Source organism: Austrofundulus limnaeus, unplaced genomic scaffold, assembly GCF_001266775.1.
Source record: "Austrofundulus limnaeus strain Quisiro unplaced genomic scaffold, Austrofundulus_limnaeus-1.0 Scaffold70, whole genome shotgun sequence".
NCBI lineage: Eukaryota > Metazoa > Chordata > Actinopteri > Cyprinodontiformes > Rivulidae > Austrofundulus > Austrofundulus limnaeus.
Window position 1 is genome coordinate 1,466,832 of NW_013952472.1, and position 19,827 is coordinate 1,486,658.

At 39.5% G+C, this 19,827-nt stretch overlaps 4 protein-coding genes across 10 annotated transcripts in view; 2 read left to right on the forward strand and 2 right to left on the reverse strand.

The window, feature by feature from the left end:
- The window catches only part of raf1a (Raf-1 proto-oncogene, serine/threonine kinase a), a 25,799-nt gene extending 20,764 nt beyond the window's left edge, over nt 1–5,035 (reverse strand). For 2 of the 6 annotated variants that reach the window (XM_014010567.1, XM_014010566.1), the window contains exons 1-2: nt 2,794–3,934; nt 1,066–2,305 (exon numbers count right to left, since the gene is read on the reverse strand). The gene's annotated coding sequence lies outside the window, so the exon portion shown is untranslated. Of the gene's footprint in view, nt 1–1,065; nt 2,306–2,793; nt 3,935–4,886 lie in introns of those variants that run through there. The other 4 variants (XM_014010563.1, XM_014010561.1, XM_014010560.1 and 1 more) reach the window with 4 other exon arrangements.
- A 111-nt stretch (nt 5,036–5,146) lies between these two features.
- On the forward strand, nt 5,147–8,514 carry cnbpa (CCHC-type zinc finger, nucleic acid binding protein a). Of its 2 annotated transcripts, none has more exons than XM_014010570.1 (5): nt 5,147–5,234; nt 6,667–6,800; nt 6,965–7,030; nt 7,162–7,360; nt 7,480–8,511. In XM_014010570.1, the coding sequence occupies exons 2-5, from the start codon at nt 6,683–6,685 to the stop codon at nt 7,595–7,597; spliced, it is 501 nt and encodes a 166-aa protein (XP_013866024.1). In that variant the 5' UTR covers nt 5,147–5,234; nt 6,667–6,682; the 3' UTR covers nt 7,598–8,511. The 2 variants fall into 2 exon arrangements, with proteins under 2 accessions (XP_013866024.1, XP_013866025.1); XM_014010571.1 differs by lacking the exon at nt 5,147–5,234 and adding an exon at nt 5,312–5,520 and having other exon boundaries at nt 7,480–8,514.
- A 619-nt stretch (nt 8,515–9,133) lies between these two features.
- LOC106519056 (cat eye syndrome critical region protein 5 homolog) lies at nt 9,134–17,534 on the forward strand. The gene is made up of 8 exons (XM_014010568.1): nt 9,134–9,578; nt 10,271–10,474; nt 10,570–10,682; nt 10,781–10,874; nt 13,868–13,901; nt 13,991–14,165; nt 14,248–14,436; nt 16,463–17,534. The coding sequence occupies exons 1-8, from the start codon at nt 9,459–9,461 to the stop codon at nt 16,860–16,862; spliced, it is 1,329 nt and encodes a 442-aa protein (XP_013866022.1). The 5' UTR covers nt 9,134–9,458; the 3' UTR covers nt 16,863–17,534.
- gp9 (glycoprotein IX platelet) overlaps nt 17,356–19,827 on the reverse strand; it is a 4,296-nt gene continuing 1,824 nt past the window's right edge. The window contains exon 2 of the mRNA XM_014010569.1: nt 17,356–19,212. Within this exon, the coding sequence (XP_013866023.1) occupies nt 18,441–19,211 (771 nt within the window). The 5' untranslated portion in view covers nt 19,212 and the 3' untranslated portion in view covers nt 17,356–18,440. The remainder of the gene's footprint in view (nt 19,213–19,827) is intronic.

The following is a 19,827-nucleotide window of genomic DNA, read 5'->3' on the forward strand; positions in this document are numbered from 1 at the left end:
GAATGCACCATGTGGAAAGGTTCTGAAACGGGCGTCTCTTGAACGTTACTTTTCACCCGGACTCTGACCGCAGCAGAAGCACCGTGAGTGTGTGGAGCCAGTTTATATTCTGTGTGGAGCTAAAAGAAAATAAATGTTTGGATAAAAACTACTCCATTCGTCGACTGATGTCTTCAAGCTGCAACAACTAAATAAAAAAAACTTGGGCATTTATTTTAGGAAAGTGCTGAAATGTTATTTTCAAACTCTGATTTTGGCAAAGACTTTAACGTCATCGACAACTAAAACCCGTGAAGCGTGCAGAGAAATAAAAACAAGTGCAGGACAATAATGAGCTGAATTCAGCAGATAAATCTAAAACAATATGTGCTTCCTGAAACAAACACACACAAAAAGCTAGGCCAGCAAATACACCTGCTTTGTTTCAAATACAAACTGCAGCTTTATATTGTATATATACACACACACACAGAGGTTTTTGTTTATTCTTAGCATTCTTGCTTCTCATTTGTGTTCTATATAAAGCCCTGCTGACTCTGAGAACATAAATATGTATTTTTACTGCAGTTAGTGGTCAGAATAAGCTGGAGAATTGTGGGTCTACCATCTTTCCACACCATGCTGCTGTCCAGTGTGTTCAAAACAAGTGCAGAGAGCAACAGCACATGTTAAATAGTTGCTACTTTAAAAAAAACAACAGCTAATTTCACCATGCTCAGTCTGAAGAGTCTCCTTAAACCCTAAATTGTAGAACAATGTCATTAGGTTAGCAAGATCTGTGTCTCAGCATTTAGAGAGAACAAGAAAAGACAACAGCATGCAGAAACTTCACAGGCTGCTCCTGTTTTTACAGCCCGGTAGTTCTGGTTACAGCAGACCGCCTCAAGGCCCATAAGCGAGCTGTGTGACGGTAAACTTCACGCTTCTTTTCTGTTCCGCTCAGTTTTCCTTACTCTTACCGCGAGTCTCCCACAGAACCGGCGCGACCACCAAGGTTAGCTTTTCTAGCTTAATTCAAAGCAGATCATGCGCTACGAGCGGCAGCTTGTGTGCATATAAGCTCACCGAGAGAAGGTAAAAAGTTGCGCTCCGCCATAACTTTGGGGCAAAGTGGCGTCGGTGACGTCATCCCGAGCTGCAACGCATTCAAAGAAAAGAGGAAAAAACGAGTCCCGAGCTGAGCAAAAGACCTCCGACTTGGTTCAAATAGTCCCGACCCAAGGTTGCTTTAAAGTGAGACCTGAAGGTCGCAGGAGGGTCTGTTTTACCGAACACCTGGAAACAACAAGGAAAAGTTTTAATTCACCCGGTCCGGACGGGAAAAAAAAAAAAAACTCAAGGAAGGAAAACAAATCTGTGGTTCGTCAAAGTGACACGAAGAGGGATTTTTCTTCTTTCTTCCCCTCCTCTCCAACTCCTCCAAAAGTCCAACAAAGCACTTTCGAAGCACGGAAAAAAAAAAGTCGTCCGCGATCAATATTTACGTGGTTCAGGAGAGGAGGTGAAGCGGGTCGGCTCGGTTCCGTCCGTCTGACGCCACTGAATGAAACAGGACCTCGCAGTCATAACAAGACCTGCGAGCATCACTGCGCCAACCTGAACCCTCCCACTTAAACCACACTTTTACTTTTTTTTATCCCATAAAAATATGCGGAAGGTTTTTTTTAAACATGTTACTATGATCATGTTTACTACATATACATATTTAAACACACATTAAATTACACAATGTCGCATTTGAAACATAAACCATCGTGAGCTCTGATATATTAAACTAAAAGTTATTAATTTAAACAAGCATGAGTTTTAAAACTAGACTTTATACGTTTTGTTTGTAAATTAGCAGATTTACAGCGTTAGGGTAAATTATGTTATCCCCTTGCGCCATCTGCTGTCAAAACGAAGGTACTGCAGCACGAATAAAAAATGTACTACCGGTAAATGTTTTTCTGCTGTTTATGCTATATTTTTCACATTTTCTAAAACTAATAAAAATATATTAGTAGCATGGCATGCAGCTTACATTAGCTTAAAATGTATTTTTATTTATTTTATTTTTTTAACTGCTTGGTGGACAGAAATGCATTTTTAAAAGATTTTGCTTTTTCACCTAAAGCAAAAACAATTTATACAAATAAAACCATACCTCTTTTTCCTGAACTGAACCAGACACAGAATCATCATAAAACCAGAACCATCTACACTCACCATGTGGTCACGTCCGGTCTGGGTCCCCTGAGGAACCCAAATCCCAATCATGGCTCCAAAGCTCCCGTTAACCGGCTGGACATCTTACCATCTAGGACTGAAACAAACTTATTAACATCCCTGTGTGTGTGTGTGTGTTGGTGTGTGCGTGTCCTGATGGTTTCAGAAGCATATAATGTTTCCATAAAGCAGCATCAGACAATTTTTAGCGACAGATGGAAACACAAACCTGTGCCTTCTTGCAGCCTTTTTAATAAATTGTATATTTAGTCTCTGTATCCGTAAAGTGTCTACTTTTTTTCCTAAAAATCGGACAAATATCCTGACAAGAAGTGACAGAAACACTAAATACTGTTTCTGTGAAGATGAGGGCAGGGCTTTGTCATTATGGAGCATTTTAAGGTACTCCGCTCCACAGGCTACTCAGATACTGTGTTTTCACTCAGAACATGCTGTGATCCATGCAGAACGTATGAGACAGTTATATAAATATTTTAGCTGGTTTTGATGTAAAGTGTGCAAGTGAGTAAATGAAAGCCTGAGAAACGAGGAAACGCAATCCCAAAACGTTAGAGCCAAGGCCACCTTAAGAGTGATGACAGCATCTCTTCCACCTATTGATCTGAGCTCTGAGGCTGCTGAGAGGCTCCCAGGACCCGTCTCCTCCCGTGTTCAGTCAGGACTTCTTAAAGAACAGCAACACAACAAAACATCCTGATCACGAAGGTTTTCTGAAATAGCTCCACTAATTTTAGGTTTTAGACTTTAAAGTTTCACAAACCCAGCAGCTGAAGCTGATGGATTATTTATTATAAAACGCAGAAATGGTAAAATAATTATGTGACATTCTCGTAGTAATTATTTGTATGTTTTGTCCATTAAAATTCATCCCATCATTATCAGTGATTTTGATCATGTGACTAAAAGTAAAAAATTATATCCGTCACGAATCTTTGTAGCTTTTAGTTGAACCTTCAAAAAGCATTTTAAGTGTTTCCACACAGTAGACGTAATGAAATGCATGTGTGCATTTAAATATATAACGTACAACTGGACCTGTCTGGTTAAACTGTGACAGATATCCAGTTACAATAAACAATCTAAACACTATATCACAAATCTAATCTCAAAAAGTGGGGACATGCATTGTAAATAAACCTATAAGAGTGATTTGCTAAATGTCTAAAATTCATATTTTATTCACAACAGAACATGGAAAACATTTTAAATGTTTAAACTAAGAAACTGTGCAACTATTTGATTAAATAAAAAAGAAAAAAATTGAATTTTATGGCATTAAACATGCAAAAAAGTATGAACATGGTCATTTTACCCCCTTGGAAGCATCCCTTCTTTTTTTAGCACATCTAGGATATGAGGAGACCAGTTGTTGGAGCTGGTGGAGAACATCGTCTCTTGTCTGGTGCAGGGTTCTACCTCCAGTTCTGGGTCTTTGTTGGATTTGTTTTGTTTCATGATGCAACAAAGGTTTTACAGTTAGTGAGAAGTCTGGACTGCAGCTGGGTCGGTTCAGCATCTGAACGCTTCCCCTTTAAAGCCGTGCTGATAGAGTGGCTTCTTTTCTGCCTGATAGAGCTTTAACCAGCAGGGGCAGTCATTGTCGGTGATTTGTGGAAATACTGAGCTCATGCAGTGATGTCCAGAAAATAATCAGTCCTCTTTTTAAGGCTGTGGGCCCCTGAGGGTCCAAAGATCACAGACATCGGTAACGACCTTTGATCTTTTCCTTTCATTTCAGAGATTTCTCCAGATTAGATAATGAGATAGTCAAAGTCAATTTCCACTGAGGAACATTAGCTGTTCCACTATTGCTAGCCTTTTTTTCTCAGACTGGTGGACCTCTGCCCATCTTTACTTCTGAGAGGTTCAGCCTCTCTAAAATGCTGTTTATAGTGGCCTGCTGCCAATTAACCTAATTAGCAGGAAAAGGCTCTTTCAGCTGTTTGTTACAGGTACAAATTCCTTTTGCTGCACCCATTCAATGAGATTTGTGGCTGTCATAAAATTCAAATTAACTTTAATTTTATTATTCAAATGTACAATATTTTTAGTTTTAACAGTTGATAAAACTTATATGTTATTAGGATCCCTATTAAATCTCCACGCAGCAAAGACTACACTTCCTGGTTCCACACTGTGAATAAAATATGAGTTTTAAGAAATTTGTATTTTCATACATTATATTATATTATATTATATATATAAAAACCCAAAGCCCAACTTTTCCAGAACTTGTGGCTGTAAAATGAAATAGTTCGGGCTATCAAAACAGAACTTCAGCATTTAAATCAGTTGTTTTATGTTCCTCGCAGAAGCATGTGTGCAATATAAATATGCAATGGTGTCTAAAGTGATTTTATTGAAGCTAACTCACAACAGAGGCCGCATTAAGTTTTACTTTGTACAAAATGCATTGATGCAGCCCAAACTTTTTTTGCTTCCAACCCAAAAATAATAGTAACAGGTCATATTCAAGTCACAAGTCTTTTAGATTTGTTTTAATTTGATGTGACATTTGTGAGTGAAATGTGCTATCTGCAGTCACAAATTTAATTTGATTTCTGTAGACCTCACATCTAGTGTTTTACGACCCACAGCGGGGTGCCGACCTTAACTTTAAAACAACTATTTTTTCCTACGACTATTACTTCTCTTACCGTGTAGTTTGTCATGACTTTACCTCTCTTTTTAGTAGTCCCACATCTCCTTTGTAGCCGTGTTCTTTGCGAATCAATGCTTCTCACTTTAAACTTTCAGGTTTTGGAAAATAAAGTCAAACAAACCGATTAAGGAGAAAAAGGGGAACCGTTCCTCATCTATTGGCCAATTCCCAGAGGCGGTGTCCAGACATCGTCGCTTTTTATTGGCTGCTCGCAGAGTCTATGGCCAATGACTATGCAGGTTTTTACTGGTTAATGCGAATGACAATTCAGGAACTCCTGCTGGCACCGCATGTAGCGCAAAGAAGGAGGCGTAAACACTGACATAGCTAGGTAGCCATAAAGGTAAGCAATAAGACGACATTAAATTTATTTAATAAATATACGTTCTGTAGCTGTGCATTTTGTGACTGTTACGTGTGTAAAGTAACAATAGCGGAAAGCTAAAAGTCTGAACACGCCTCTTGCGAAGACGCGTGGTTTTGATTTTGTTTGCTATCGCTAACCCAGCATCGGGTTCCAGGTCCGGCCTGCTAACGTTAGCTTGTCACTCCGGCGTGTGCGCCCTGGCGGGAAATTTTGTTTTTGGCGTATATTCAGCTGGGTACCCGTGAAGATGCATCTATTGCAGGTATTTATCGCCGCCGGTGCCTGGCCGACGCGTTCCTCCTGGAGAACGAGGATCGATCGTCGACTGAAGCGCGTTTCTTTGGTCGTGAGGCGCTCAGCTAGCCGCTGTTAGCTATAGCTTCACTTGCTAGCGCCAGTGTGTCTCGCGAGTGCGCAGCAAACTCAACGTGACTAGGCCGACGTTAGCGGAGCTTCAACCTTTGGCATTTCATTTGGTTTCTTTCCTTTTGTCGAAGACTCTCAAACTGTTAAGACTTGGAAATCCCGGCTCGCGTACTTGATGCACACGAGCTGTTGAGGTAGTTTAGCGAGTTGAGCTAACATTGTTGCTAAAGCTTCGACTTTTGTCTCGGCTTCAGACGGTAAATAACAACACGATGCGACGCGCTTTCAGACCACACGGCATGCTCCCATGCTCGTCCTTATATTCTGTGGCGTGTAGGTGAACATGCTGTACCTGGACTGAGTGGTTTGACTTCACATTTTTAGTTCCTCACGTGGCTGTTTGAGGAAAGCTAAAAGCTCGCAGTGAAAGTGTCGGGTTACCCGAGCTGAAAGTTGAGTCCTGGCTTTCTCCAAGCGACTATTTTAAAGGCTGTGAGGTGTCGCTGTTTTTAGAGTTTATTTTTAGATGCCCCGTTTTCTTAAGTTATTTTACGACCTCTCAATGCATGGATGGGAGCGTATTTTTTGAACTTATCCATTCCTGTTGGCCTAATTTGTCCAGCAAGCAGAAGTTTGACTCCTCACAGACTGATAAAGTTCTATAAGTTGGCTGATAGAAGTACTGCAAACTTTAAATTACTCCGCGTATTGTAAAGTAGATCCCCTTTTGTTTGATGTGTAAATGCATCCTCCCTCCATTACTCGGGTCTCGAACAACCTGGCCTCTACAATATTGTCGCATATTTCAATGAACAATATAGACAGACTTTTAAGTGTAAAAGGGTGCATTGGGTAACAAGGAAAAACATGACATTAACTGCAAACTTGCCATGTTTATAAAAAGTTGTCTCTGTCTCGTTTTAAGCTGTTAAATCTAAATGCAGTCCTCTCGTATCTGCTGTTTGTGGATATTATCTGCATAACATACTCAACTGTGACATGAGTGTAAAAGTGTGTAAAATAATGTTTATCTTCTGTGCAGTGTTTTTGTTAAAGTCATGGAGATGAGCAGCAACAGCGAGTGCTTTGGATGTGGCCGGTCTGGACACTGGGTCAAGCATTGTCCCAATGCCAGCGGGTCGCGTGGACGTGGCAGGGGCCGGGGACGAGGAAAGGGTACTGTATTTTTTTTTCTGCTTGTGTTCTGAGTAGATTAATTACCATAAAGTGCAGCTTGTGTCTTTTAAAAACATGTTATTTGCTGCTAACCTGTGGTCTCTAATGTCATAATGTAAGAGGCCGAGTAAATCTTAAAAATATTGTGCATCCTGTCTTTTCAGAACTGTTCTGTTATCGGTGTGGAGACCAGGGTCACATGGCCAGGGACTGTGACCAAACCGAGGATGGTGAGCATTGTTCATCTGTTTGAAATTCAGTTTTAGTTACTTACCTAACCCATCTGTTTTTTTGTTGTTTTTTTTTTTCACAAACGTTAAGAGCATTCAAAAGGCTTTCTTTTTGCTTTGTGTGTGTTAAGCGTGCTACAACTGCCACAGGAGTGGTCACATTTCCCGGGACTGCAAGGAGCCCAGGAAGGAGAGGGAGCAGCTCTGCTACACCTGCGGCAAGGCCGGCCACATGGCCCGCGACTGCGATCATGCCAACGAGCAGAAGTGCTACTCCTGCGGTGGGTTTGGCCACATCCAGAAGCTTTGCGATAAGGTCAAATGTTACAGGTGAGGTTTTGTTTTTGAGCTCCAAAATCTGCAACATTTCCAGCTGTGTGGCATTTTTGCTTCAAACGTTACGTTCTTCTGTGTTGGTCACGGTGCGACTTTGTGCGTCCCCCCTCCAGGTGTGGCGAGATCGGCCATGTTGCCGTGCATTGCAGTAAAGCCAGTGAGACTAACTGCTACAACTGTGGAAAGGCGGGCCACTTGGCGAAAGAGTGCACCATCGAAGCCACCGCATAATCAGCACCCTCTGTTGCCCCTCCTTTTTTTTCAGATTGATGGTTGGTTGTATTATTTTCTCTGAATCCTCTTCACTGGCCAAAGGTTGGCTAACAGAGGCTAGTCCCAGGCCTGTGAGCCTCTCGTCATGTAATACAAATGAAAGGGGTGAAAAAAAATCTTTCTGCATTCAATACAAAAAAAAAAGTTTTAGTTTGGTAGCGGTGTTATGTATAATGCTTTGTTTAAGAACCTCCCCTTTCCAGGCCACCGGTGATCAGCAAGGAAAAAAAAATGGGACTAAACATAACGGGAATCTAGAGGACCTCTGAGCTATGTGGACATGCCTCTCAGTAAAATGAGACGGAAGAAGGGTGCAAATGGAAACCAAACATCCATGTGTGGTTATTTTGGTTTGTTTTAGTGGAATATGAGTTGGCCAAGAGAGTACGATATGGAAACAGTTCATAACATGATGCATTTCTGCCCTTCAAGCAGCTACAAGTGGGCGACAACTATATTACTAAGATATGAAAATTTTGGAGGTATTAAAAAGAAACATGCTCTTTTATAGAAATCTGTTTACAATTTAAATATCACTTGTTAGTCCAAGGTAGACTTCTTTTTTGTTTCTCCTTTTTAGAAATGGCTTTCGAATTTATTCCTTTTTTTCCCTTCTTGTTTTTACCTTGGCGAAAAAAGAAAAAAAAAGACGTTAAGAGCAGTTGAAAGAACAGCAGAATTAGGAGTTATTTGGGAACGACAAATGTTTTCACAGAAATCAAAAATATTATTTTTGTACAATATCACTTAGACTACTGTATAAATACCATTTGCTTGTACTCAGTTTTTAAGTCGGAAGGAAAGCGCAACTGAAGTCCTAGAAAATAGAAATGTAATTTTAAACTATCAATAAAGCTGGAGGAGCACGGGGACAAGTGTTTTTGTTTTGATTTCGCTTTGCAACATGCCATTTTTTTAGTGTTTGCAAAAAATGAATTCACGTGCAGATCTGATTGTTTTTCTATATTTTATTGCAATTTCTAAAAGTATGTGAACTTCTAGAAAATGATTTGCTTTTTATTTTATTAAAATTGAAAATCTGGACATGGTTAATGATTGTAAATTTGACCCAGGTTAGAGTTCTAGACGTGAGTTTTATAAATTGCATCAATTTAGGCATTTAGGACATTAAAATAACATCGAAATTCAAGTCTAGGAATTATTTTTTTTACAGAAATGCAAAATGAATAAGTTCTCAGCATTGTTCATGGTAGCAAAATGTTTCAAAGCATGAAAAGCAAACATGATCACTTTTTTCCAATCCTATTTTTGTGGGTTTTCCTTTAAATCTTAAGATTACATCACAGAAATCTGCTCAGATTTGTTCTAACCCGCACCCATCTGCTGTTTGTGCAAAAACACTTGTTTGATCAGAGAAGCTGGTGCGTCTCATTTACTAAACACTGCTGCCTCAGGACAGACAGGCGGACGTGTCATTTTTGTCCAAAAAGGAGAAATCAATGGTTCTTGACGCAAATGTTCCCACTGACCCCAGACCGAATCGGGGGACGGCAGTGAGATATCTAGCTCCACCTCGGTGTCTAAAATGGCAGCGGGGGTTGTGGTGCAGATGTAGCGCTGCGACTCTCCCATTCCGCCTCCGTCTGTGACGTCACAACACCTGTCCAATCACAGTGCAGCAAAAATAATATATCTGAAACAGCCGAGGCTAGCAGCAGCAACAGCGGCCGGTGTGAGCCGGCTCCATCTTCATGTTGGGGTTGCGTTAATTTATTTATATATTTTTTTCTGTCGTTCTTTCTTTTTGAACCCCCACCCCACAGCCCCCGTCCCTCTCTCCCTTGATAAAGCAAAGGAGATGCGGGGACTCCTGACGGCTTTCCGGGGCCTGCGCACCCTGAGCAACCGTCCAGCCAGGCGAAAAGCTGGGATTGTTGGTTGTCGGTGCGGGCTTTGCGGAACTCAGTCTGTTAACAAGGTACGGTTCGAGCTGTTGCTGCCACCTTGGCTCAGACAAACAACACGCCGCTGACAAAACCGTGTTTCTTTTTGTTTCTTTTTTGTTCTTTTTCTTGTTTGTAGTTTTATATGGTTTTGTCACGGTGTTTGTCGAGTGGAGCGGTGTTTCATCGAACTTTGTGTCCGTTGTGGATGCGGGCGCTGCCTGGTCGAAACAGCAGCCGATGTAGCTGACTCTTTTCCTTCCTGAAGGAAATAACAGTCATTTGTGTGCTGTGGTGATGCGTTGTTTGCATTTAAACCTACATCAGAAGAAAAAACACAAAGAATCAAATACTCAGACTTGTTTAGGTAGATTTAAAATGATCTCTCATCATGTACAGCTGCACATCATTAAACAGCCTGAAATGTCAATAAAATGTTATTAAACCCAACATAAACTATTACATAGTATCAATTCATAGAATTAAAAATGTCTCCATTATAGTGGGTAAACAGATACATTTTTATCTGCACACATAATCAAAATTCAATAAGCCACAAGTTCCTTTTTTTAAATTTTGTACATCTTTTCAATTATTTATACATGTTTTATTCTCTTGTCCATGTTTCCATCAGTACTGTGTTTGTGTGTGTGTGTTTTATGAGTCTTGAACACCGTGTACCCATTTAATTCTTAGCTTTTCTTTTTTTTTTCCTGCTCCTCTGCAGCCACAGCCAAGATTCGGTTTATTGTTCGACATCGATGGGGTGCTCGTCAGAGGACGGATGCCAATCCCTGCGGCGAAAAGGGCCTTCGAGAAGCTGGTCGACTCTCGGGGACAGTTTGTGGTGCCTGTTGTTTTTGTCACAAACGCAGGGAACTGCCAACGACACACTAAAGCAGACCAGCTCTCACACGTCCTGGGAGTGCCTGTGAGTTATGACGATGGAGATGAAATAAAACTGACCCTATGGCCTTTTTTTGTAATTGCTTTCTGGTAACCTCTTCATTTTTGTTGGACTTTAAGGTGACAGAGGACCAAGTCATCATGTCCCACAGTCCCCTGAGGATGTTTAAAAGGTTCCACGACAAGTGTGTCCTGGTGTCGGGGCAGGGGCCGGTGTTGGAGATTGCTAAAGAGTATCCAAGAAACTGTCCTTTCATTGCACTTTATTGTCTTTTTTATCATCTAAACACTAGCATTTCATCTCATTCCTTGACCATCCTCTTGTCTTCAGTGTGGGGTTTCAGAATGTTGTCAGTATTGACATGGTCAGGGAGTCTTACCCGTTGTTGGACATGGTGGACCACAACCGACGACCCAAGCTGCCAGTAAGATATTCAAATCTGCACTCAAGAGTTTCCTGTTTTATACAAAATCCTTCGTTCTGAGGGTGTTGTGGTAGTATCTCACTGGGCTGCCGCTGTCAGGGGCTAGCTGAAGACACAGAAATGTGCAAGTTTTTACTTGGAATCACACAAAATTAGCATGCTGAGAAGGCTTCGAATGATCAGTGGTGGACCCAGAGATGTTAGAATGGCAAAGTCTCGAGCAGAGTTAAGGTTTACTTTTGTACATAAATTTATACGTTCAGGTTATTTGTTTAAATATTATGAAATGCACCGATTACTTGAACTGTGCTGTTTGCCCGCAACTTTTCAAGAAAGACTCACAATCAGATGTTTTTGATTTTGAAGAAAAGTTTTGTCATTTTCAATCCAATTCAATTCTTTATTAATTTCATTAAAACAAAACAAGTAATTTTATATACAATAGAAATAAAAATATAAAAAAATGAGAGAAAAAAATATGTACATGAAAATCACTAATGAAATGAAAGGCGGCAGAGAGAAGAAAAAAATCTTAAAATATCTGCTCCTTTTTTCCCTAGAATAAGTACATATAACAAAAAAAACTGTTATAAACAAAACAAAAGACAAGAACATCTAATTCCTCTAGAACAACAATTTATATATAGATACACATTATACTGTTTCATATTTCTTCAACAATCCAACTTTCTTAAATGTACACAGTGATCCTGCATTTTTTACATCTCCCCAAATTATTCCACAGTTTTATTCCTTGAATTAAAGTACACTGTTCCTTCAAACTAGTTCTGAATTTGGGTTTTACAAATATCTCTGTCCCTTTAAGGTTATAACAACTCTTTCTCTAAACAAAATTTACTTGGATGTTTAAAGGTAATGTGTTTTTGTGGGCCTTATACATAACCAGTAGAATATTATAATCAACCAAATCAAAGAACTTCAATATTTTCAATTTACAAAATAATGAATTTGATAGGTGATGACAATGTTTTCCAGTAATAATTGTCACTGCTCTTTTCTGTAATAAAAAGAACAGGATTTGTAATTGTCCTACATGCTTTCCCCCAGACTTCAATACAATAAACCAGGTGTGGACTTATTACATTATACAACATATACTGTGCTTTATCATTAAATAACTTCCTTACTTTATACAGAACAGCAAAAGATTTAGCCATCTTTGTTGTTAAATAATTTATGTGAGGTCTCCATGTCAGCCTTTCATCAATCACTCCACCCAAAAACTTCACCTCACTGACTTTACAAATCTTAACCCCACTGACTCTAAATGGAACATCAATAGATTTCTTTCTATAACTAAATACCATATAATTAGTTTTCTCTAAATTTAATGACAACTTATTAAGTCTAAACCAAGTTTGTATTTTAACACATTCCATTTGCATCATTTCCAACATCTGTTTTATATACAGTACTTACACAAACCAAAAAAATGTAGTATCATCTGCAAATAAAACACATTTGAAAAACTGACACATTTACCAAATCATTCACATACATTATAAACAACATTGGTCCAAGTACAGAACCCTGAGGAACTCCACATCTTATGTTACAAAGTTCAAATCTTACTCCTTTTATCTGTACAAACTGTTTCCTATCTTTCAAATAGCTAGATATCCACTGTAATGCCGGTCCTCAAATACCACGCTGATTCAGCTTTTCGAAAAGAATACTATGGTCAATAGTGTCAAATGATTTTTTTAATCAACAAAAAATGCTTGCACAATACTGCTTTTGGTCAGCAGCGGTTGTTATTTGCTCAATTAATTCCATGAGAGCCATTGCTGTAGAATTATTTGCTCCAAACCTGTATTGACTACTACTTAAAATATTTTGTTTGTAGATGAATTGGTCCAATCTTGTTACAAATAATTTCTCTAAAATTTTTGAAAACTGTGGCACAAGGATATTGGTCTGTAATTGTTAAACACATATTTTCTACCTTCCATTTTAGCTTATAGCATCGTTTTTTCCCAATATGTTTCCAAGACATTTAAGATTGAACATAATGTTGCAAATAATCAAGTACACCGTTTATAGTGTTTAATATTCATTTATTGTTATGTTAAGTGTTTATAACATTAACACAAAGATTACTCAGTTTGTCATAAACAAAAACCTTGAGCCAATTTCTGACCTACTATTACTAGTACTACTACTGCTAGTACTGCTACTACTGCTAGTACTCAGTGCATGAAGTAGTAGTAGCTGCTCTAGTAGTTTCAGTACTTGCAGTACTAAGTACTGCTATTACTGGATCTGCTGTACTACTATAGCCACTGATAGTACTGCTACTCTTCTGTTACTACTACTACTACTACTACTACTGTAACTACTAATAATACTTTAATATGCATTTAGGTACAGACATGCAGTAAAGTCAGATAAATTAACACAGATTCTTTATTTAACAGCTGCTGTGTGACCAAAGGAAACAATTACAATAATATGTTAACCAATGCTGTAATATGAGCAAACATCATACTGAATGTTCAGATGGTCGCCAAATCATGTTCTATGTTAGTGCAGCCCAGCAGCTAACTGACCCAACATCAAGAATTTTAAGTTGACCCAAAATAAATAAATAAAACCATTTAATAAGAAAGAGGCAAGTTTGTCACTACTGTTGCCACTTTGACAGTTGTGAGGTTTTGAAACGCTGCTGGTCCTGTTTCCATGTTCGGTTGGAAGGTGAAAACACCAAATTTCAAACACATGAGTTCTGTTGTAGTTTGAAGCTCTGAAGACATATTTGACAGCTGCTCTTTGGCGCCCCCTAGAGCCCAGAGGAAATTTGATCATGCAGATTTTGATTCACGCAAAATTTCCAACAAGAGGCTCTGCGACTCACACGGGGTAATTACGAACCCCTGCAAATTTCTTTGAGATAATGTATTGCCCACAGTCACAGCCCACTGAGACACTACAATAATAACAAAACACGTTAAGATTTTGTTTTTCAATTACAGTCCAGCTCTGTACCCAGCCTTCCTAAAGTTGAAGGTAAGGGTAAAGTCCTCTTGTTTCTGGCTCAGATTCTTCATCATGGACAGGTTAGATATCACTTGTAATGGTTAAACTTTCTCACACAGCTGTGGTTTTGTTCGGGGAGCCAATTCGATGGGAGACTAACCTGCAGCTGATCGTGGACATTTTGTTGACCAACGGTGACCTCTGTAGTCCTCATCAAACCCAAGCAACGGCTCACCTCCCCATCCTGGCCTGTAACATGGACCTCATGTGGATGGCTGAAGCTAACTCTCCCAGGTAAGTCGTTTCAAAATAAGAATTAAAAAAAAATATCTTTGTTGTGAGCAAAGCAGTGAGCCACTGTCTCGCTTCGGTCCAGGTTTGGCCACGGGACGTTTCTCGTGTGCTTGGAGAACATCTATAAGAAGATAACTGGCAGAGATCTGAAGTACGAGGCCCTCATGGGGAAACCCAGTGAGCTGACCTACCATTTTGCAGAGTGCCTCATCAGAAGCCAGGCTGTGCAGAAGCAGTGGAAACTTCCCATCACTTCTCTTTACGCTATAGGGTGAGACCATAGAGTTAAATAACACTAGACTGAGCCCTGCATGTCGCGTCTACTCTTAGCATCTGTAACAACATGGAGGACAGAAATGGTGATCCAGCACAGTTGACAAAGCAAATATTTGATTAACAGCAGGCCCAACTGTGTCACAAGTTTATCTATAATATTTTACAATTAATATTTGTTGATTTTTTATTTTATTCAAAAATATAAAACTGTAGATGATATGAGGAAAATATGAAAGTAACAATGATCTGAACCAGACCTGAAGTCAGTCAATAACTTGGAGCTAATTGAACAAATAAGACTTCAACTAGTGATAAAGTACATTTTATTATTTCTTACCTGTAATTATAATCAATATTTACCAGTCAACACTTGGAAAATACACTTCATCCTGGTGATACTATGAATGATTACTAATGATTGTTTACTGATTTTGGATAACCATCTGCTCAATAGGTTTGTGTAACTGAAACCTTAAAATTTGTCTGATATATATTATTTTACACTGTGTATATATTATATAAATCAGAGCTAAACCAGCTTATAATGTTTAATAATTTTTGTTAAATTGTAGCATGATTCTGCAGTGCTACACTCTGTATAACAATAAATGCTACAGAAGCTAATATCTGCTAACCTATTCAATAATTACCTGTGATTAAATCTAGGGATGCACTGATTTCAGCCAATATCGATATCCGATATAATTATTGCTGCTATGGCCGATAACCGATATTTACCGATATTACACAAACACATAAATTATATTGTACATATACACACAAACACACTTGGGTCTTTTTTTTTTGGTTTTGTAAATAAATGACCAGACCTCTGATATGGCTCCCTACTTCAGTTATTCCTGCTGTGCAGCGTCACTAACACTATCATGATCAAATAGATTAGGGATGCACGATATATCGGTATTGATATCAGTATCGGCTGATATGTAAAACTGGGCCAATATTAACATCCGATATTGATTTCCCACTTTTTCGCTTTGTGTTTGTGTTTTGGGAGGCAAGATGGTTGGTTGAGCAGCATCTATTTGCTGTTTGATTTGTGTGTTTGTGTAATATTGGTAAATATCGGTTATCAGCCATAACAGCAATAATTATATCGGATATTGATATTGGCTGAAATTTTCATATTGGTGCATTCCTAAAACAGATGCCACTCAATCAACCATCTCCCCTCCCAAAACAGAAACACAAAGCTCAATATCAAAAATCAATATCGGACGTTAATATCGGCGCAGTTTTACATATCGGACCGATACGATATCAATATATATCGTGCATCCCTAATTACATCAGCTTAATAAGCTTGTTATAATTTTAAACTTACGTTATTAACTTCAGTTCTGGTCAGATCACATCCAAATTGAGGTAAAAAAGATCAAATCTGTTTACTTGTGAAATGAGATATTTATCTGTTTCTCTTCTGTTGGTACGTCCATAACTCACACAGCTTTCTGGCATTTTTATACACATTAAATAGATAATATATGCTTTAATATATTAATAATATTTTTGTTTATATTATCATTAATAGTTTTTACATAATCAACCCTTATTGATTGCTATTTTGCCATTATGTACAATATTTTATCTTATTTTAATGTTTTGTTCTTACAACTTTTTTGTATTGATTTTTATCTTTTTGTAACTGTTCAGCACTTTGTTTGAAAACGCTTTATAAATAAAGTTATTATTATTATTATTTAATTATTATTAATCTAAACCACTCTGTCTGTTTAGTGTAGCCGCTGCTACAGTAGATCACATGGTCATGTGACCAAAACTCACTCCAGCTGTTCTGTGTATCTCCATGAGTAAGACCAGTTTTTACCAAAAACTGCAGTGTTTCAGCTAAAAACATGAGAACTTAACTGCTGATAATACTTTTTTATGTTTCACTTCAGTTTTGATTAATCAGATTGTTTTAGTTTTTGTTTCAGTTTATGTGAGCTGTCTCGATGCACACGTCAGCTGATTCATCGTCTGTCTTTTCCCGTCCTTAGAGACAACCTCATGACTGACGTATACGGAGCCAATCTGTACAACCGCTTCCTGGAGGAGAGACATGCCAGAAAGAACCCGAAAGCCGTCGCAAAGGTGGCGTCCGCCACCGGGTCCAGCGCCGCGGTACCCGGCGGGGAGGAGTACATGGACAGCCTGAGGGAGAGCGAGCTGGCTCTGCCCTCCGCCACTTCCTGTAAGTCTGTTCTGGTTTGCACGGGGGTGTACGACCCCAACGCGGAGGTGCCGTCCGACTCGAACCGCTGCATCAAAGAGACGGTTTTCCACGGGCACCGCGACTTCAGGTTCGACCCGGCGCTGGTGGAGCCGGGCCACATCGTGACGGACGTGGACGAAGCTGTGGAGCTCATCTTTGAGCAGGAGAAGTTTGTGCCTCAGTAGAGATTGGAGTCCTCGAGGGTTTGTGTCGGGTCCAAACAGCGTTAAACTGCGAGAACCCCGCTTAATGTGTGAAACTGTACGATGAAAACACTGTGGACTTTAACCAACAGGGCACTGACACCAATAATTATATAGCTGTAACTGTTTGATTTTTCATTTTGTTTTTAATAATTTGTCTAAACAGAAACACGTTTATTTGAATATTTTTTTAATGACTTCATGTTTTACATTATCGCCAAATTCTGAAATCATCTTCTTGTTATTACAACTCTTTCAATGTATTCCAACAGCATTTCACTTTAATTACTCCATTTTATTTGTTCACCCATTTATTTTGAAAAACCCATCTATGCATGAACATGAGAATAATAGTTTGTCTTTAAAGCCAACTGTTCGATGTGCAATATCGTCCTGTAATCGTACCGTAACGTCTGCCTTTCAGCCCCAGAACCAGTATTTGCACAGTTGCTTCATCTTTGGTGAATGCTATGTGTTTTTTTTTCTCCTGCCATAATCTGCTTATAAAGATATACTTAGAGCATAGCAACTAAAAAAAGCTAACAAGATGTTTATTGAGTCACATCCAACGCTCTTATTGTAGCGCTTTGTAGTCATTCATTCACTGTATATACTGTACCTTCTCCTGGAAAAATACAGAGTTTACACAAGTTTGACCAAGTGTTTGATTTTTTTTCAGAACTTGACCACAATTCATCAAAAATTCATTTCGGTTGTAATCATTCTAGTTAGACACAGAAAATGTTTGTATGTTGTCATTCACACATTTTCCTCCCACAGACAAAAACATGCATGTTGGGATGATTGGTAACTGACTTGTCCCTATGTGTAGGTGTGAGTGGTCAGTTGTCACGTTTGTTTCCATGTGGCCCTGTGACAGGACAGACTTGTAACCATTACAGGAGCTTGATCTCTGTCTCATGAAAGTCTGGCCCTGACTAGTTGAGTTACATGTCAAACAAGATCAAACAGCCACACCTTAAAAAAATCGCCTGTCAGTTTGTCAAGATTCACATGAAACAGAAAGCCCACCTTAACTCCTGGGTTCAAAACGTAAGGGACTTGTTAGGACTTAAAAAAGCTACTTATAGTCTACGCTGGGGTCCAGCAGAAGCTTTATTCATATAAATAAGTCCAACAAGTTAGACTTATGGGTTATGGTGCCTAGCTCTGCCACCCAAAGTGGATCCTTATTTTAGGATTGTATGATGATGCTGAGACCACAAATGTGATGCTGAAATTGTAAAATATCAGGCTGAGATGTTTAATCTATGAAAAACTTCACACTGTCAACACTTATAATAAAAATACAAGTTCTAAAAGAAAATCATGTGTTTTAACTCTTTCTTTAGGTCCTGTCAAAAATTCAAAAACTAGATTTAAAATCCATCCTTTTAAATTTGGGGCGTTGGTGGAGAGTTACAGTGAAATGTGAGAGTGCAACCAGAAGATTATTAAAAAAAAAGTTCCCAGAAATTCAAGTCCTTTCAAATAAATCAGGTTTATATAAACCAAATATGTCATTTGATCTAAAAGTTGGAACTAAAGCCAGTTTTCTGCTCAGGTAGCTTTAATCTTGATGTTGTGTTTCTTGTGTAACACGTCCAGCACCTGTGGCAGTAAGTCCGTGTTGATGAGCGGCCGGTCCAAGTCCTCAGACCAAGTGAGAGACTCTGAGTCCTCAGTGACCCCCGACAGGCCGGTGTGCAGCCTCCTCCGGTGTTTGGGCCTCAGGGAGCGCAGAGAGTCAGCCTCCAACCCAGAGTGCCTCTGGTCCAAGAACAGGGTGATGGTGGACCTTCTGGCCAGGGTTAGGCTCCAGAGGAGCAGAAGAATGAGGCAGAGCAGCATCCCTGTGGTCATGGTGTTATAAAGCACGTGAGCACAGCTGGAGGCCATCAGGCGGACCACCAGAGGGAACGTGCAGGAGGAGAAGTGGTCCTCTGTGAGCTCTGAGATGGCTTTCTGAGCCAGGGACCCTGGACCAGAACAGAGAGGCTCCTCAGAAAGCACAGCCCTGTTCCTCAGCACCCAGCTCCTCAGGTACTGGATGCCACAGTCACAGTGGAAGGGGTTTGGAGACAGAGAGACCCTTTTCAGGCTCAGCAGTCTGTCGAAGCGGCCCGGAGGCACTGAGGTGAGCCGGTTGTTCTGAACGTGGAGTTCTGTGGTCTCTGAGGGCAGATCAGGCAGCTGCATGAGGTCTGAGGAGCTGCAGTTTACCCGCAGCCCGGCAGGCTTGGTCTTTGAGAAGACGCAGGACTTTACAGTTCTCTGGGCACTTGATGAGATCAGGAGGAGGACGGCTAAGGTCAAACTGTGGAGCAGCATCCTGCAGGAGACAGACGTGACGACAACAAACTGTAAGAGAGCAATATGAAGCAGCGTAGACCCCCTCAAACTGATCTCTCAAACTAAAATCCAGAAGATAGAATGAAAAGTGTAAAGTAATAAAGTACAAATACTTTTCTTAAGTAGACATTTTGGCTATCCCTACTTCACTGGAGTAATTATTTTACACTGCAAAAACTGTCCACCTAACTAAGTTTTAAAATCTTATATCAGCCAAAAAGTCTTTTTGATCTTGTTTTCAGACTGATTTACTAAACAAGAACTGATTGTGTAAGAATATTTGTCTTGTTAGTCTGAAAATTTGACTCAATTTAAGTCAAAAATGTCTGCCAATGGAGTAAGAAAATTTTACTTAGTATGTTTTTAGTATGTTTTTTAGTATGTATCACCTGGCTATCGTTGACACCTAATTAACACCTATTGTTAACGGGGGTGATTTTTAGCAAAAAGATAAGCAGACATTTGAAAGTGTGTAAAGTTGGTGGAGACAGGGGTAACACCTAACAATAGGTGTTAATTAGGTGTCAACGATAGCCATGTGATGTGAGTATCAGTCACATGGAGGCAGTGCTTAAAAGCCTGAATTTTGCCTGAA